Source organism: Phodopus roborovskii, unplaced genomic scaffold, assembly GCF_943737965.1.
Source record: "Phodopus roborovskii unplaced genomic scaffold, PHOROB, whole genome shotgun sequence".
NCBI classification, from domain to species: Eukaryota; Metazoa; Chordata; class Mammalia; order Rodentia; family Cricetidae; genus Phodopus; species Phodopus roborovskii.
Genome location: NW_026126407.1, coordinates 29,148,475 through 29,167,432, shown reverse-complemented (window position 1 = coordinate 29,167,432; position 18,958 = coordinate 29,148,475). Strand labels below are relative to the sequence as shown.

At 51.2% G+C, this 18,958-nt stretch overlaps 2 protein-coding genes across 2 annotated transcripts in view; one reads left to right on the top strand and one right to left on the bottom strand.

Annotated features, from left to right (window-relative positions):
* Canx (calnexin) overlaps positions 1-18,958 on the bottom strand; it is a 1,018,992-nt gene that overhangs the window by 338,575 nt on the left and 661,459 nt on the right. The window lies entirely within an intron of this gene.
* The window catches only part of Adamts2 (ADAM metallopeptidase with thrombospondin type 1 motif 2), a 193,194-nt gene that overhangs the window by 56,209 nt on the left and 118,027 nt on the right, over positions 1-18,958 (top strand). Inside the window, exon 3 of the mRNA XM_051180771.1 lies at positions 8,820-8,979. Within this exon, the coding sequence (XP_051036728.1) occupies positions 8,820-8,979 (160 nt within the window). The remainder of the gene's footprint in view (positions 1-8,819; positions 8,980-18,958) is intronic.

The following is an 18,958-nucleotide window of genomic DNA, read 5'->3' as shown; positions in this document are numbered from 1 at the left end:
GGGTGGGAGAAGCAGGGATGCATCTTCCCTGCAGGGAAATTTGGGTTGGTGGTTTCACTTCTTTGCAGGGCATTCTGCCTGCCTGTAGGATTTTAGTGGTGTTTCAATTCCATTCTCCATGTCTGGCCTACAGTGATACCCAGTGCTCAGGGGATGGAGAACGGCGCCACAGGAGGTTAAGTGCAGGGTGGGAAGGGTGTGGAGGGGTCTTCTCTGGGGCATAGGGGTGGCTGCTGTGGTTCTGTTGGGAGGCCCCACACACCAGGAGATGAATTAGCCTTCATCTTGCAGGCAATGGGAAAAGTTGGTTGCAGTTCTGGTTTTTGGTTTTGCTCACTCCGCCCCCTGGAGCTGTGCTTGGCCCTGTCAGGCTTACAGAGGTATAAAAGGCACGGAGGTCAGAGGTCACTGGCCTGATCCCTCACTTGGAAAAGAGGAAGGGGGCAGACCCATGACAGGTGTTTGAAATCTGTCCCCTGGCTCTATGTCCCTGCCATGCCCTCTACCTGGCCCTTCCAAGTGTACATCTAATCGAGCCTAAGTGAAGTGCTGGAGCATTTGACTTTTGCAGCATCTTCGTCTGAGCCCCAGAAACCAACTGGGCCAGTTTAGGTCAAGAAAGGAATAAAAGTCCTGGAGGGTATGAAGTTAAGTGCAGAGAGGGAACGAGGCCCAGGATAAGGTGAAGTTAGGTCCAGATGGGGAACGAGGCCCAACAAGCCAAGTCTTCAGGGCTCTGTGCAGCTCAGGCAGCTCTGTCCCAGTCAGTAAAACCTGGGGAACTCAGGCCAGCCGTATCTGTCTCCTCACTTCCCGGGAAGAGAGACATGAAGAGGAATTGCTCTATGGGAAGAAGCAGAGTGGCTGGCACCTGACAAGGACCACACCCATCTACCCCAAATGCTACATAAGCCTGATGACCTGAGTTTAATCCCTTGGACTGACAATATGTATTGTGGCACACGAATGTCCCCCAAACAAACAAACCAATACATTTTCAAAATGCTAAGAGAACTGAGAAAGCATGGGCTCCAGTACAAGGATGCTCTACAAATAGACCTTTCCAGAAGGGGCTGCTCCAAAAGGCACAAAGCAGGAGCAGGAGCTGATAGAGGTGTGTGTTGTATGTGTGTGTGTGTGTGGGGGGGGTAGGATAAGTGTCTTCTCACTCTCCATGGATTGTGTTTGCCCACCCCTTCCAAACTTCCACACAGTGCTGGCCCACCCCTTGCCCACCCATTTCACACATAGCTCTCACCATTTTAGAAAACAGTATGATATGCAAAGCACTGCCTAAGATGAGAGCTAGACAGAATGCTCTCTGGTTTCAAGGGAGTGGTTCAGATCAGATGCAGCCTGCTGTGATTTGAACAGGAAACAGTTCTCAGAAGCCCACACATTAAATGCTTGGTCCTCAGCCAGTGGTGCTATATTGGAAGGTTCTAGAAACTTTAAGTGGGGATTCCCTGGGAGTGCTCCTTTGGAGGCTATACCTGATCCTTAATCCTTTCCTTACTCTTTACTTCCTGTCCCTTATGAGTTGAGGAAGCTCCTTTGCCTCACTCTCCTGCCACCATGTTGTCCCTAAGCCCATGGGGACAGCAGTGTACACTAACCCTTCTAGACCTGTGAGCCAAAAATAGGCCTCTTCTCCCTTTAAGGTGCTCTCTCAGTGGTCACAGATAATGTACAACTTTGTGACTGATCATTCTGCTCTTACCTCGGCCTCTGAGAGGGCCACTGAGCAGGCTTTGTTAGGAGGTGCCCCAGGAGTGGCAGGTCTGTTCTGTGTACTGCTCCCTCTTAGGCCAGCAGCAGACTTGGCTTGTCCCCGAAAGGAGGCCGGGTAGTGATTGCTGGATCGGCCAACTGGACCTCCTGGGAGCTAATAGTTCTATGGACAGCGACACTGACAGAGGTATTCATGTTGGAAGATCCTGTTGGCAAGCACAAAGTGTGTGTGTGTGTGTGTGTGTGTGTGTGTGTGTGTGTGTGTGTGTGCGTGTTAGACCAAGGTAGGTTTGGGAACAGTGGGGAGCTGGAGTTGACACAGTCTGCCATGTCCTTCATCTAAGTCAGGTTCCCTCTAAGCTTGGATCAGTCTTTCTTCACCGTTCTGTTTTGTCTGTCTCCTCCCCCTGTACCTGTGGGAGTGTGTGAGAGAGGCAGGTGCAGTGTGCCAGTGTGCATAGCTATGTGCATGCAGGTGGAGGCTAGAGCAGGACATGAAAAATCTTCCTTTCATTCTGTGTCATTGCTTTGAGACAGGGCTTTGCCTATCTGGGTCAGCCAATGAGCTCTCTGGACCCACTGTTCTCTCCTCCTCAACCCTGGAATCACAGGCACATACAGTCAATACTGACTGTTTGTGGTGGTTCTGGGGATTCAAACTCAGGACTTTATGCTTGCAGAGTGAGCACTCTTGTCTACTAAGCCATACCCCAGCCCCTGTTCTCCCTCAATTGTCACTAGCACAAGTCGGATAAACACAGGACAGTTCTTGGGCAGAAATGACAAATTTAAGCCACAGACCTGGTTGAACGCTTACACACACAGGAAGTGCCTGCAGCTTATGACTCCCATTTGAGGAGGCGCTGAGGGCGAGCAGCAAGCTTTATCTATGGGATTCAGATGCCCACTTGCTGGGGTGTCTTACAATACCCCAGAATTTTAAATGCTTTAAAATGTAAAGTAGCAGAGGATAGCTTTAGATTATAATACATTTTAAACTTTTAATTTCCACTTCCACTGGCTGCTTCACCATCAGTCAAATAGCAAAGGAGCTGGACATAGAGGTCAAGTCCCACTGTATAATTTGCTGAGATCTGAACACTGGCAACTTGACTTGGTGTCCAAAGTGTGACTGGGCTCTAGGCATTTGCAGTAACACTGAGGAATGGGACTAAGTCCTCTGTGGGAGCTTCCTTCCACTCCACAGTAGAAAGCCTGTTTAGGTTTGGCAGACAATCACAGCCTTGATGAATGAGAGTTGGGGCCAAGGTACTAGGCCTTCTGTAAGATACCAGGCTGGATGGGCATGGGATAGGACACTGGCTACCAACAGACTCCTGACAGGGTACTCTCCAGGCTGGACAGGCACTGGGTAGGACACAGGCTACTAGCAGACTCCCAGCAGAGTGCTATCCAGGCTGGTGTGTTTGAGATATCTTTTTAATATTTATTGAGTTGGGAGAGGGAATGGATTTTTATTAATAAAAATTACATGTAAAAACAGATACACTTGCCACTGGCAGCAGGAAATCAAAGTCCTGGAAAAAAAACCAGCAAAAATTAGCTCATAGAGTGTGCCTTGTCCCCTTGTCAATTTTCCTCTGCTGGGTTTTAGACAGCAGGTTCTGGGATGCATACTAAATCATTGATCCTTTGGCATTCTGTTGATGAGCTTGTGTGGCATTATTCAGGTCAGTGGTCTTAGGGGAATGTTCATTGATGACCTCGGGGTTGTCAGTGAATAGCCTCAGGCTGGTCGCTGTTGTTCTTTTGATACAAGTATTGCCTAAGAAACACAAACGCAAAGCTCAGCACCCACGTGGAGTTTATTGGTAGGGAGGAGAGAAAGGGGGAGAGGGGGGAAGAAGACGGAGCAAGAACAAGAGAGGGAGGGGAGCAAGAGAGGAGAGGGAGAAAAAGAGAGAAGGAGAAGAGAGCAAAGGAGAGAGAGAGAGAGAGAGAGAGAGAGAGAGAGAGAGAGAGAGGCGCTCTTGGCACGCTTGCTTTAAAAGGGAAATCTGTGCATGCATAGCTGAGTCCCCTGCGCAGGTAAGCAGGTGATGCACATGAGCAGCCACGTAAGTTGTGAAGTAGAGATGACATGGCCATGAGCGTTCCGCCCATCCCTGACAGACCAGCATAAAGATTCATTTTCATTGTGATTCTAACCTCCATAAAGTTGACATGATCAGTTATCACCATCAACCACTGGTCTTAGGTAATCATCTCTCCTTAGAAATTGTCATTGATCTCAGGTGGTCCTCCATTGGTCTTGGGGAAGCTTATATTTTGTTGTCAGGTGGAGTCAAAGCATTGGTTTGGAGATGCTTTCGCATTGTATTCACACATTGCTCTCAGAGGTCATCCATTGACTTAGGAAATGGTCATTCATTGGCTTTGGAGGTGGGCAGCCACTTTATCTTGGGAGTGACCAGTGACCATGATGTCTAGGTGATGGTCTCCCAGTGGTCAGCTACTGGTTTGGGGGTGGGGTTAGTGCTACACAGGTTCATCGATATGATGTATGTGTGCATTTTATGACATCCAAAAGAGATGGTCTATAGGATCCTAGTTGTCAAGGAATATGTTGAACACCTCTATCTGAGAGTACTGTCAAGTTGAGGGCTCTGGTTCTATAAGAAAGCCTGAGTAAATTGGCTTCACACTTTATAATAATCTCCAATCTATCTCTGTGTCCCCAGCACCCTCGTGACCTTAGGCCAGATGCCAATGTTCCCCAGGTCTCCAGTTTCATGGTTGTTAAGTGGGTCAGTTGTCCTTTCCCTTGCACAATTGCTGGAAGGAGCGTATGAACCCAGGGACATACCCAGGACCAGGTGACCCAGGGATCTATAGCCTTTCATGTGGATAATTCTAAGGGTTCCCAGCCAAGCAGCTTGGGCTCTGGCCTCCTAATTATGACATCAAGAGGACACCATGTGACCTTCCCCTAGGAGGCTTGTTGAAGAAGAGAAGTCTGACCTATGATATGAAGGGAAGTCTCAATCTGTCTCTTGCTGTCCATCAGCCACACCCAGCTACTCCTCACCTGGTCAGGCATGGTCCTCATGGCCCAAGGCTGTTCTGCACATGTCTCCCAGCCTGGGATGCAAGGTTTTTCCAGAAGAGGGGGCTACTCCATGTGGACATGATGCCCTAGTGTTCCTTTCTAGTTGCCTCGATAGGACTCATCTGCCCTAGGATTCCACCCACCAGAAGCCCTTTCTGGGAGGCCCTAGCTCTAATTCCTAGGCTCTGTGTATCCCCCAAAAGCCTCTTCATCCCCTGAGCCTTAGTGTCTTCATTGGAAAGCCAGCAGAATACATGAACATCTTGACTTGAGGGCTACCAACCGTGTGTGCTCTGGTTCTAAGGATGTCCCAGCCTCACAGGCTTCTGTAACAATTGTGGTAGGGCATGGGGTGACAGAACACCCCACTTAAAGCTGAGGAACTGGAGACCTAGAGAGCTTTGGCATCTTGTCTGAAGTTACCCATCCAGAAAAGTGGTGCCAGAAACCCAGTAAACCAGACTCCCAGCTTAGTGTGTCCTCTGTTACCCTCACAGGGGCTAAGTTCCATGCTATTTTAAAGGAGTCTATTAATAAAGATGAATTCGAGATTGCCTATCTCCTCTAAAACCACATACATGGGAGCCATCCACTGAAGTGACTCTTGCTGTTGTAAACATTCTCAGCACACACCAGTGGATGGGAATCGCCCTCTTGTCTTTACCACCATGCGTCTCTCAGAGGACGTGTCCTGATACTGGGGGGTCAACTGTTCACTCAGCCTGTAAGCATTTGTTTGGTCCCTACCAGGGATAGTAGTGTCCTGGGAACCAGGGATGAGTCATAAGCGTGGAGGCCCGAAGGGTTCCCACCAAACCCTCATCCCTCACAGTCCATTGGCTTCCTTCCACTTCCATGGCCTCCTGGCCTTCCTCCCTGAGCACAGTGGATTCTGGAGGGTCCCCTGCTTTTCCTCTTCTGTGCCTCTCAGAATTTCTCCTCTTTACCAGGCCAACCATTTGTTTGCCCCAGCATTGCTCTCTTGATGCTGCTGATGTAACAAATGGCTTGCAGAGATCCAAACTCATTCTCTCCCAGTTCTGGTGGCTGAAGTCTACAGCCAGCACAGCCCACTTGGGCTCCAGGTGTCTGCAGGGCCACGCTCTCCCTCTTCCAGTTCTGTGTAGCCAGCTGCTGGTATTCCTTGTAACATGCTGACCTCTGTCTCCAGGACCACATCCCCATCTCCTCTATATTCTCCTGCCTCCTCCTACATGGAGGTAGACATGTGGTAAGGCCACACTGATGGTCATGGGAGCCTCCCAAGTGTCAGAGCCCCCGCTGAGTCTGTTCTGCAGAGCCCCCTTTATACCACATTTGTACCCCGTGACTGAGACCTGGGTAGATTGGAGCATGAGGACTTTTCAGTTAACTCCAGACCTCCTGGCCCTGACATCTCCCTCCTAGCAGAGTCAGATCTGTTCCCGGGTCTTATTCCAAATTTGGCTTCCTCATTTTCCTGGAATCTATATGCCTCATCCAGGCCCTGCTATTGGCCCCCAGGAACCCATGGCTTGTTCTTACATTAAGCTGTGAGTCACATTAAGTTGTCCCTGCCCAGAGGCCTTCAGGCTGCTGACTACCCTTCCCACGGAGACATATTCTGCATTCCATGCTATAAGCTTTACCCCCAGGTTCCCAGCCACCCAAACAGTCAGCCTGTTCCATTGATGGTAGCCCTTCTCTCTAGGGCTTTCTACATGCCATATCTCTCACCTACATGTGGTTCCCCTCTCTAACTTTTCTGACTAATAGAAAGGATTGGGGCAGGTTTTGGCTGGACATCAGCCTTGTTTCTTGAGTCTGGTCTTGATGTTGTCCTCTGTGTAGTTGGTCCCTCCACCAGCCCTTGCCTGTGACTGGAGCTACTCTTCCCAATGGGCATTACCCCCTGGCACCTGGGCTCTTCCAAATTAAAGGCATCAGGTGTATGGCTGCATCTAGCATCCTACACTAGACTCAAGTGCTGACGACAAATGCTTAGCAGGTCCCATCAGAGTGACAACTGCACTTCTGTCCTCAGAGCTAGCAACAGTATAGGACCCACAGGGCTCCCTGAGGTCAGGGGAAAGGCTGATGGCCTATACTCTGGTTCTTTTGGTCAGGATGATGATGTGACAGATACCATTTGTGTTATTTGGGGGGGGGGAGAGGAAAGTCTCTGAACATCTGGATGGGTGAAGCCAGACACTAGACAGGGAACCCTAGCCAATACCAGCTAAGTTCAAGCAACAGAAACGCCAGCCCTTCTGATTGTCTGAGAGAACCCGAGCCTCTGTTATTGTAGTGGACTCCCCCTATACCTTAAATCTGAACCATTAATGGAAGCTGTGCAAATCCCCCATGGGTCATAATGGTCTGATGTGGAGGACTAGGCACAATGTGAGACTTACGACTTACAGATGACAGGCCAAAGAAGCAAAGTGTGGGAACTGGCGTGAATGAGGGGCAGGTGATCTGAGTGGTACCAGGTGACTGCATCAGAGAAAGGACCTTTGGGAGGCTCTGAGCCAGATGTGAAAGAGAGAATGGGGGTTTATTACCAGGTGGCCCAGGTGGGAGATGACAGCAGGAACTCCCACACTCATGTATGGCAAGTTTGGGGTCAGTGGCTCAGCTGTGTCCACACACAACCTAGTGACCAATGTGAGGCTCAAACAGGTGCAAGCTGACAGCCTTGAGTGACACAGAACACAGCAACCTGAATGCAGACAGAAGGGTCAGCAGGAAGCCCCATGCAGTCAACACATGTTATAGAGTTTGATCTTATGGCAAGGGTGGACAGAGGGAGGGGAACTGTGACCAGCCACAGGGGGGTATGTCTGTCCAAGGTGTCCATGGCCACGGAGTGTGTAGCTTAATTTGGTCAAGACTGTTTTCCAAGAAAAGTCACATTTTCCTTTTTTTTTTTTTTTTAAAGATTTACATTTTATTTCAAGATATATTTTTAGTTAGTGTACACATGTGTCTGTGCGGGGGTATGTCCATGTAAATGTGGTTGTCCTGGGAGACTAGAAGGCATTGGATCTCCTGGGGGTGGAGTTCCTGGATGTTATGAGAAGTCTAACAGACCTTGCGAGAACAGCAGGCACTCTTGACCATGCCTGCAGTTCCTGGGATTTCATCATTTTAGTGGTTGGATTCACAGCATTAAAAAGTATTCTTTGGGACTTTAGAGATGGCTCCCGGAGTAAAAACAATTCCTGTGCAAAGCATGGGAGCTTGAGTTCAAATCTCCAGAATGTGCACCCTATGGGAAGGTTTGGGTGGGGCTGGGAGGAGACAGGAGAATCTAGGAAAGTTTGCAGGCCAGTTAGCTTGGCACACCCACTGTAAAGGCCACAAAGGGACTCTGTATAACCGAGATAGGAAGAAGGCATTGGAGATTGACTTCTGACCCTCATGTCTGTGCTGTCGCATGCATACGCAGTTGGCAGACAGCTTGCCTAACTTGGGCATAGTGGTAACATCTCTAATTGCCGCACTCAAGACATGGAGGCAGAGCTTAGAAGTTACAGGTCAAGCTATGCGGCATAGTTGGTTTGAGATCTCCCCCCCCCCCACCCTTCTCTCTTAAGAAAGTATTGCTTGGACTAAACTGAATGTGTCTGTGGGTGGATGCAGTTCCTGGCTGATGTTTTTGACCTGTGTCTTGGAATGACTTTTCCTGGAGGTGGCTTGTATTTGATGCAACATTGTGTCCTCCTAGGCCCACATATGGGCCTGCAGCTAAACTTGAACTCCCTCAGGCTGCTCTTGACATTTTGGGCTTTAGAAAGACTTTTCTGGAAGGAGTATGGAGATGTGAGATGGGGGTTACTGTCTCTCCCCAGACAGGGCTCAGCACCTTCCTACAGCTCAGGCTTCCAAGTGAAGTCTGAGCAGATGAGGACTCCCTGCCTGCATTCTCCAGATGTTAAGATGTTCCAGAGGGAGGTACTGCCCTAGGGGACCCTCCTTGCTGCTCTCCCTCTGTCTATGTGCTGGGAGTCTGAACTTCTCCACTTTGCCTCTGCAGGCTGGTCTGATCCGTATGGAGGAAGAGGAGTTCTTTATTGAGCCCTTGGAAAGGGGGCAGATGGATCAGGAGGCTGAACAAGGCCGAGTGCATGTGGTGTATCGCCGACCACCCACCCCCAAACCCCCTCCTCTGGCGGGACCACAGGCTCTGGACACAGGTAAGGCTGCTGCAGAAGGACAGGCTGGGTGGAGAGCACTGGATGCCTCCTGACTGTCTATTCCTGGTTCCCAAGGAAACTCAGGTCTCCTGCAGGCCTGATTGGAGGCTGAAGCTGGGCCCAGCCTCACTGGCTGGATGCATAGCATGTGGGGTGCCTCGGTATTGAGGCAGAGGGCTCTGAGTACATATTGGTAACCAATAGTGGAGGTCCTCACTGCTTACAGGTCTAGGGCCCTCACAGAGGGAAGAGAAGACTGTCTAATGGTCCATCTGGGGAACAGGAGAGAGCTGTGTCAGTCCAGACAGTTTCTTGTGCCCTCCAGACAGCCCCTGTACTGTTGCGGTCTCTGGGATGGTGCCTACGTCTATCCCTGAGTTTCCATGCTCACTCGGAAGAGAAGGCCCAAGCATTCTTTCTCTACTCCTCCTACCCCAGGACACACCTTGAAAAGACTCCAGAGTAGCTCCAACAACCCCATTGTCTTCCATGCACACTAATAGGGTCTTACCATTTTCAACTTAGAATCACAGGGTGCTTTGGGGCGAGGAATATGGGAGGAGCTACTGAGTGACCAAGACAGCCTGACCCACCCCCAAAGGTCTCTGGATTTGGGGTACTGGATTGTGCAGGGATCTGGGGCAGGATCTAAAGTGCTCTTGCAAGTTCCAGGGTTCCGGTATGTAGATGAAGCCTCCTTGTCTGTGCCCAGCTTTTGCCAGGCAGCTGAGCATCTGGGTATTTGGGTGCTTAGCCCTTGGTCTTGGATGTGGAGCCCAGGCTGAGTAAAGCCATGAAGCAGAGGTGGGGGCAGCCATGGTCAGGGAGCCCAGAATGTTGGGTCAGGCACATTTGCAGGCATCTAGTGAGTAGGTTCCCCTGACTGACCAGCCCCCTCCCTGTACTATGATCTGTTAAAATCACCCTGCTCCTCTAAGGGAACCCCAGCACATTTATTTTAGTTCCCTCTGACAATCTGGTGTGACAGATCAATTGGGCACAGCCTGGCAGGGTACCGTTCTAATTTTAAGACACCATGTCAGGGACCTCAGTAAAGGAATTGTTCATTGGCACACTAGTATTTCCTGGACATAATTAATATTTCTGGCTGCCCCCTCTCCCCTGGTAATGAATAGCCATCTACCTTAGCTGTCGACAGCTGGACTTCTGGGGGCTACCTGCTGAGCCTTCCCTAAGCCTCAGCCTCACTCCCACCCTTGGGCTTTCTTGCATGAGAGTACCTGGAGGGAAAATGGGTGGAGGAAGTGTTCCAGACCTGGAGGGAGGTCCTCACTCTCTGCCAACCAACTGCCCTTGGACAGAGTCAGCTTTTGTTCCCTCATAACAGCTGATAGGGGTGAGAAAAATCAGTCCCAGAGAGCTCAGGGCAGACCCCTTGAGCCTTGACGCTTTTTCCAATAGGGCTGGCCTGCCCTAGAAGAGTCTGGGTGGTTCTGGCCTCTTTCTTCCCATCCCTGGGCTCAGGCTGGGTGAGGAGGAGCCTGCACTGTGGAGCTGGCTGGGTGCCCTTGGCTGTCTCCAATCCCAGATTCCATATTGGGCTTATCTTCCTGCCCTGGGGCCCTTCCCCCAATGGTCTAGCTGGCTTGGTTTTTTTTTCTGGACTGTGCTTAGCTTTTTGGCATCTTCTGTTGAGGAGTTCATTTTCCTCACGATCCCATACACACATCCCTAATGAGAACTTGGAACTGAGAACACAGGGAGAGGAATTTCAGAATCAGCCCAGAAAACCACTGACCCCAGATAGACAGTGCTGGGTGAGATCAACTGCCCAGGTCTGGATGAAGCCTAGCTGGAAGGTGGGTGGGTGGGGCCTGGCCCTCAGTCATCAGAGGAGGAGATGAATCTGTCCAAGGCTGAACACAAGGCCACAATCTCGGGCTGCAAGCCCAGGCACTCCAGCCGGGAGCTCAGTCTGTGTGTGAGTGTAGATAGAGTCCTGGGATGTAGCTTCAGACCACAGGCCTACGCTCTGAGCCTTCCTATCCAGTGTCAACATGTGACCCTGTAGCCCCCTGAATGTGTCTGATGGTTCCCAAACGGCCCATGGCTAAGGTGGACTCACTGGCTGGAGGGTGTCCAGACAGTTTATGCCGGAGCTGGGCCAAGGTCCCAGGGTGACCTCAGACAGTTCAGCTTTGCATCAGCTTGGGCCCTGACAAGGCACAGAATGACCATTGGGACTTATAAAATCTGTGTCCCGTGGCTGTGGATAGCACACCAGCATATCTTAAGGGGCCCAGGACCCTAGGGCCTCAGGGCAAAGGCTTTGCTTGTGTGTGTATAGGAGAGGCTATAGACTGTCCTCAAAGCTTGGTCCCTGGGAGGCTAGGGCGAGGAGGCAGAACCGCTAGGATGCAGGGCTAGCTTGTGGAGGCTGTGCCCTCATTGGGGGACTCACGGAGGAATTGGTTAGGGCTCACGGGAGTGAATTCATTCTTATAAGTGCAGATTTTTATAAATTGAGCTCACTGCCCATACTTGATCTTTTCCACATAGCCCCTGTCTCTCTCCACTGTGTTGCGACTGGATGTCCATGAACATACTAGCACAACACCAGGGAACATCACAAGCCAAATAAACCTCAATACCTACCTCGTATATTTTGTTATAGTAACACACAGCAGACACAGGCACCACAGCACTTCATTCGTCCATTTTATGTTTTGGTTACTATAATAAAATACCTGAGTCAGGGTAGCTTTATCAGGAAAGGAGATTTATTTAGCTGGTACTTTTAGAGGCTGAAAGTCCTAGATCAGGTGATCCTGTTGGTAAGGTCCCTGGAGCATACTTTATGACCAGTGGCAGGATTGCGTGCTGAGGAAAGAGAGATCACATCTTCAGGCAGGAAGTCAAAAAGTGACACGCCGAAACCAAAGCAGGGGATCTGGTATGAACCTGACTGATGCAGACTGGAAAAGGCCAATTGCCCAGGCTAGGGGGAAACTGGGTTGGAGGGCAGGATGGATGGGAATTGGTTATTGGAGGAGATCAAACTGTCCAAAGCTGAATCCTGGGTCTCAGTCCTGGTCTGCAAACCCAGACTCTCCCAATGAGAGCTCAGACTGCTGTGGGTCTGCCCCCAGGCAACCACAGGATATGGGTTCAAGACATCCCAATATGTGTTGATAGGAAGAGGGAAGTCAAGACACCAGGAAAGGGCCTGTCATGTGTCAACAAAGGTGTGACTTCTGGGTCCATCCTTAGACCTTGTCCTAGCTCCCATCTCTCATCTTTGTCTGAGTTCTCGAAGAGGGAGCCAAAACTGGTGAGAGCAACAACTAAAGCCCTGGCTGGACCAGAAGACCCACTCTGCACTTGGAACTGGGTGATCTTGGCATGTAACTTGCCCTTAAGCGTAAGACAGCTGTGGAACACTCTGGATAGGCATGCATTATGTCATAGTTTGGGGGACCAAAAGACAGAGATCACTGTCACTGAGCTGAAATGGAGATGTGAGCAGGACCATATTGCCTCTGGAGATGCTAGGAGGGAATTTGTCCAATGTCTCTTCAGGCTCTGTGCTGCTGGCCTCCCCTTAGGTTTCCTCTAGGTGACACAGGAGCACCTCCTGATCGATCTCAAGATCCTTGATCTAATCACACCTGATAAGCATTGTCCTGTCATGGAAGGTGCCAGTGACAGGTCACAGAAGTCAGAACTCCTTATCTTCAGGGAGTCCCTTTCAGTTTAGTAAGTGCAGGAGATGAGTGTGTGTGGGCTATGCAGTGCATGGCACTCAGTGGAGAACCCACACACAGGAGTAACTTGATCCAGTCTTAGCCAGATGCTGCCCCACACCTGGGAAGGCCAGACAGATAAGGCCACATACACAGAGCAGCTGGCCCCACTGTCAGAATCAAAGGCTGTGTCATAGTCTAGATGTTTGCTCTCCCTGTCATCCATATAGACCTATCTGCATAGTGTCCCACCATTAAGACAAACGCTGCAAATTCAGAGGCCTTCAATGAAGACAGCAGTAAGCAACAACAAAATCCACTCCTGATCTGGCTGTCACCCCCTCCCCGCCTTCCCAGTACTGTGGATTAAGCTCAGGCCCTCAAGCATGCTTCCTTACTTCTCTTGACCTTGCTTTCACAGGTAGCCTCATGGATCTGGGGCAGCTGAATAGTTTAGCATCTAGAGAATTCAGACAGTGATTTTTATGAGAACTCTCCGGTGTTTTGAAATGTGGTTTCAAATTTCAGAAAAGCACCATATGTACCAAATAAAACAGGCCCCTCCCATTGGCCAAGGCTTCTTTCTGAGATGCAGAGGCTGAAGCAGTTTCTGTACTTCCCATTGGGCTGCTTCGCTGGGGTCCCCCCTTCCATCCCTCCCTCCAGTTACACCTTGGAATGGAAATGAGGCAGGTGGTTCCCACCCTGGGGACCTGCTTCTGGCTTGCTGTGCCCTCAAGCCCAGCTGTACACACTGCCCCAGGGCTGAGAGAAGTCAGACAGCCCTGTGCCAGTGACCTTGGCTGCTGCCTCCTCTTCAGAAGCAGCGGGTGCCAAGCCTCTGCCCGCTGCTGTCAGGCTTGAGTGTCCTCCCTGACGGGCAGAGGAGGCTCCACACTGCAGGGGCTGCTTTGCCCTGCTGCTGCCAAGGCAAGCCTGCAGACAGAGGATCAGGTATAGGCACCAAGTGATTCCTCCACGTGGCTGAGGGTGGCCGAAAAGTCTCCACCTGTTGGCCCATAGCCAGCCCTTCCCCTAGACTGGGAAGCCAACCCCCTCTGACCAGACTTCATCATGTTACCTCTCCTTGAGCTCAGATAGGAGTTTTCCAGGCTACAGGGAGCCATGCAGGGTAAAGTGGGGGATGGAGGGGGCAGAGCTGATGCCCAGGGGATTAGTGGGGGATGTAGCTACAGCTACATCCCAGGACCTGAACAGTGTCCTGCACGCAGTGGGTAGCCATTAAGAGGTCTCTTGGGATCTGACCAAGCATCCTGCACTTTGGCAAGCATGCTCAGGCTGCAGTGTGCTAGAGGTTGGAGGTAGGGATGTCTTGGGGGTGGAGCAGGGAGGCAGAGGGTAAGAGCACAGAGACTATCTAGATAAGGCTCTGGATGGGAAAGAGGCGTGACTTCTCACGGGCAGGCTGATCATCCAGACTCAGTTCCTGGTGGATGTGAGGTGTAGGTCTGGGTAGTAGGGAGCATGGAAGATTTGAGAGAGGTACAGTGGGGAAGGGGTGCAGACTTGCTGACAACCAGATGAGGGGGCCCATTCTGTCCTACAACCTTTTGTGGCCATTGCAATAGCACAACAAACTCGGTGGTTTAAAGCAGCTCAGTGTAGTCTCCCAGAGCTCTGGGGATCAAGAATTAAAAGATGGGTCTGTGAGACCTTACCTTGGCTTCTCCCAGCATCAGCCTGGTGGCTGCGCCCCCCCCCCCCAGCTCCTGGCTGCTCCATGCTGATCTCTGTGATCCTATTGCTTCTTCTGCTGGAGCCAAGTCTCCCGCTTCCTCCCCCCATGAAGGCACTTGTGATGACTTTTAGGGCCTTCTAAAATAATCTTGGACAGCCTCCCCATCTCAAGGTGCTCAGTCTAGTCTCATGTGCAATTGCTTTGGCCTTAGAAGGGAATGGTGGTAGATTCTGGGGAATAAGTTGTGGACATCCTAGGGCAATGATTCCAGCAATGTGCTTCAGGGTTGACCCCTGGATTCACAGAGGAAGGTGAAGGGAGGCTTTGGCTGGACTTGGGACTGAGATCCTGCCTTAGCTTATATGTACTCACAACAGGACCCCTCTGTGTGTCTCAACCCAGCCATTTCTTGAACTTCTTGCCATAGCCCTGGGGCCCAGGTCTCTTGTGTGGGGACCCTGAAGCCTGCACATGACTATTTGTCTCCAGGCTCTGCCATGCTGTCCATGGTCAGCTCATTGTACTGGTCTGGGTACTCAGCACCCTCTCAATCCCCTACCCCCATTCCTACAGCTTGGGGACCCAAGGAGAGCAGAGCACTAGTTGTGAAACCTGAGGCAGCTGGCCTGGGCTCAGGGAGGCGTATTTCAGAGCTGAGGACACCCTTGGCAGAGGCCACAGTGCGCCTATCCTGTAGGCTGGGCCCTTGGGAGAACTTTGGGAGATGCCAGGGAGGTGACGTGGCCTCACGCTGGGAAGAGTGGGAGGGGGCTGGCTCTGAGAGAGCCGGAGACTGCACATTCCCTGAGGCCCTGAGTTGTCTGGGGCCAGAGCTGTCATCGGAGTTGGCTGGACCCAGCCTGCTGGCCGGGCTGGTTTCCTGGGTTGGGGTCTGTGGTGCAGGAGTGCTGCCTTGTATTTACTTCCTAGACTATAAAGGCAGAGATGCTAGGCATGCCGCAGCTCAGGCCCACCTCATCCCTCAATAGAGATAAGATGGGGGCAGGGGCAGCAAGAGTCAGTCCCACAATAATTTGTGCCTGGCATTCTGCCTGACAGTCCTGTGTGCTTGGTTACTCTCTCCTGCCTCCAACTTAGGTTTAACCATTCCTGTGCCAGGCCTTCTCTCCCTAACTTCCTTCCTCCTGTAATTCTGTACACTCTGGTTCAGGGGTAAGTACAACCTGGAGACCTGGGCAAGTCTTGGGTTGTTGGTTCCTGGATAGATGGACCAGTGTCACCTAGGGGATGACAATCTCAGCCCTGGCTTGGCTGTGGCCCCAACTCAGATGCAAGAGACAGCTCTTAAAAATGACTGGCGTCTCTTGGCAGAGTGGCCTCAGCTTTCACAGCGTTCCCAAGCAAGTATGGGGACAGTTTGGTGCAGGGCACACACTGTGTGGGATCCAGTTTGGTGGAGGGTAGAGTGTACTGGCTAAGTGGCTGATGATAGGGCCCTGAAAAGGCACCACACCCCCTGGTGATCAGTTTCCCCATCACTAAATAGGTGCAGCGATGAGCTGTTGGCATGAGACAAGGTCAACCTCACGTCTTTGTCCAGAGCCCTGTCCTGCTCCAGTGTTAAGATTCCAGAGACGTTTCTCTGGGAACCACCAGTCCCCTCAGCTCTTGATGTCCCTTCTGCCTCTTCTCCAGACACAATGAATCAATGCTTTGCCTTGCTTGCCCTGGATTTGGGTTGCAAATGTCTCCCAGAGAGCTTTTCTGGCGGATCCAGACAGCACACAGCTCAGAAATGAAGAGGTGTTTGGCTCACAGGTGTGCCTGAAGTTTAATTAATAAGGCTAGCTGTGTCTGGTGGTTACAGCGGCCTTTGGCTGGCCAGGTCTGCTCTCTGCAGGTCTCCAACACAGCAGATGCCAATTCCTGGAAGAGATGTGCTATGTCTCTGGGGACAACTCTGCACATGGGTAGCATTTATGCTGGGGACAGGACTTTCTGGGTCTACTCAGACCACATCTCAGAGGGCAAGGGAGACGGCAGGGTGGATAAAATACATGCCCCCCCCCAAGTATGAGGGATGGAGTTCAGATCCCAGCACCCATATAAAACATCAGGTGGACCTGGCACCTGGCCTGTAATCAAGTGTTGCAGAGTGGAGATAGGGGATCCCTGGGGCAAGCTGGTGATAAACTAGCTGAACTGGCAAGCTTCCAGTTCAGCGAGAGAGAGACCTCCTCTCATAAGTAAAGTAGAGATCAATGGAGGAAGAAACCCAATATCAAACTCAGGCATACACACACACACACACACACACACACACACACACACACACACACACACACACACACACCCCTCAGGACTGGGCAAGGCTCCTTTCACATACCTGGTGCCTCCCATGAAGAACTGTAAAAGATAAAGGGCTTTGTGTGTTACAGAGGTGTAAGCAGTAAGCATCTGTGGGCCTCCTGGACAGGGGCTTTGGGGGACTCAGAGGGTCCCAACAGCAGCCCTGAAGCCAGCTGCCATGATGACAGAGACAAAAGAGTGAGGGCAGCTCAGGTGCAGCTCAGAAACAGGACGGGGGCTGGAGATGTGAACTCTGCTATCCACAGCAGCCGAGGACCTCTGACCACAGCCCCAATTCCTCCCCAAATTCTCGGCAGGGCAGCAGACACTTCAGCCAGCACCAAGCCTGAAGTGTTTTCTATAAAAATTTCCAATTTTCCTTGACCCATTTCTCTTTGAAATGAATCCCAACCAGCACTATGCACTTGGCCCCGAAGGAACTCTGAGCTGGGGAAAGGTCATGCAATTAGGTGGAAACGCTGGTGTCTGTCTGGCTCTCTCCTCCCCCATCTCGGGCTTTATTTTTCTGTTTTTTAATCACACCCTCTCTCTTGAGCCTAAGCTGGAGCATCATGGAGCCATGGAAGGGTGATGATGTAGGAACAGGGTCAGACCCCTGTTCTGGCTTCTGTATTTAGTCTAGCCCTTGGATTGCAAGGATCATGTGATCCCCAGGGCTGTAGCCCTTACTGTTCCTTCATTTGCAACACTTGTCCTGGCACTGGGCCTCCTGTGCCAGGGTCCTGTTCAGCTGTCACCACCCCTAACCCAGAGTGCCTCCTTGTCAGTCCTCACTCATGCCCCCATCTTGCTCTAGTTAACTCTGACTGCCTTGCAATGCTCAGGTTTGTAGATTGCTGCGCACTGTCTCCCATTCCAGCTCACACACACACACAGAGAATGAAAACTGAGCAAAGTCAGGCTGCACTCTAGCGTCAAGACTCATCCACCAGAGTTCTGGACCCATCCCGGGCCTGGTCCTGGTGAGCTCTAGTTTGGAGAAGTGTTCCTGGCACGTGACACCGTTTGTTTGTGGAGGACCCTTTAAGAGGTGGAGCCTGTGGGGGAAAGTTAGAAGGCTGACTGAAAGAACACTGGGACATAGACTCTTGGTCCTCCTTTCTTTTGCCCAGCCACCATGAGGCAGAAATGTCACATACTTTAACTGTGATATCCTGTGTCAACACAGGCCCAAAGCCATGGGTCAAAGAACTGTGGGCCAAAGTCCCTGAAACTGTGAGCTCAAATAAACCGTTCTTTCTCTGAAGTTCATTGCATCAAGTGCTTCGTCACAGTGACAAAAAGGTTTATTAGGCATCAGGAAATGTGTCCTGAGCTGGTGGGAAGAGTCCAGCCACAGTGACTTTGTGACAGAAAGACACATATCTGGACAGGTCGAGTTGGGTTGTGATCTGGGGAGGAATTGGCCTGGGAGCTGGGCTTGTGTGGGGAGACCCATGGAGAGGTTCAGCAACCCTGGGGGGCTATCCGGGACTACAGAGAATGTTGCTCCCCAAATCATGGGGGATAACATTAGTAACTAGTCGTTTATTCCTTCATTCAGCACCTCAGCTTTGTGCCCATCCCCTGTGCTAGAGATGGAACTACAGACAATCTAAGTTGCAGACCAATCTAAGTGAGGCCTTCCTCTCCTGGCACTCATGGCCTGGCAGGGGAGACACTGTGGGGGAAGATTACAGGGTGCAAGATCCCTCTGGTCAAGTTTAAATGGGTCAAAAGAGTAGCAGGAGAGAGGTAGGTAAGGGAGGGTTGTGTTCCCGGTCTTGGGTGGGGACAGCTGAACTGAGACCTGGGTGATGGGGAGGCCCAGTGCTGGGAAGAGTGTTCTAAGCAGAGGGAACGGTGGACGCTGCAGCCCTGAGGCTGTATCGTATCTGAGTATTATAGCCTTGGCTAATAGGTTCAGAACTCCTAATAGGCATGTCATCCTGACTCCATAGTCATTGCTCTCTGAAACCCTGGCTCAGTGGGTAACAGATGTACTGCTGTCTTCCTAGCCCAGCCTGCTACTTTGGGGGTGGCAGTAACCTGGTGAAGGGAAGATGGATCTATGGGAGTATGCAGGTGGGGTGCGTGACTGCAGGCAGATCCCTGATGCACACCCACGCTCTCAGGCGGTTTCCCCTGGTGTGACCTCATCTGAAAGCTGGAGTTGGGGGTACCCTGGAAGCTGTCCTTGGATTTTATTCTCTGACTAGCAGCTCTGACTGACCCCTCACAGGGGTGAGCTGAAGCAGCCTGATTG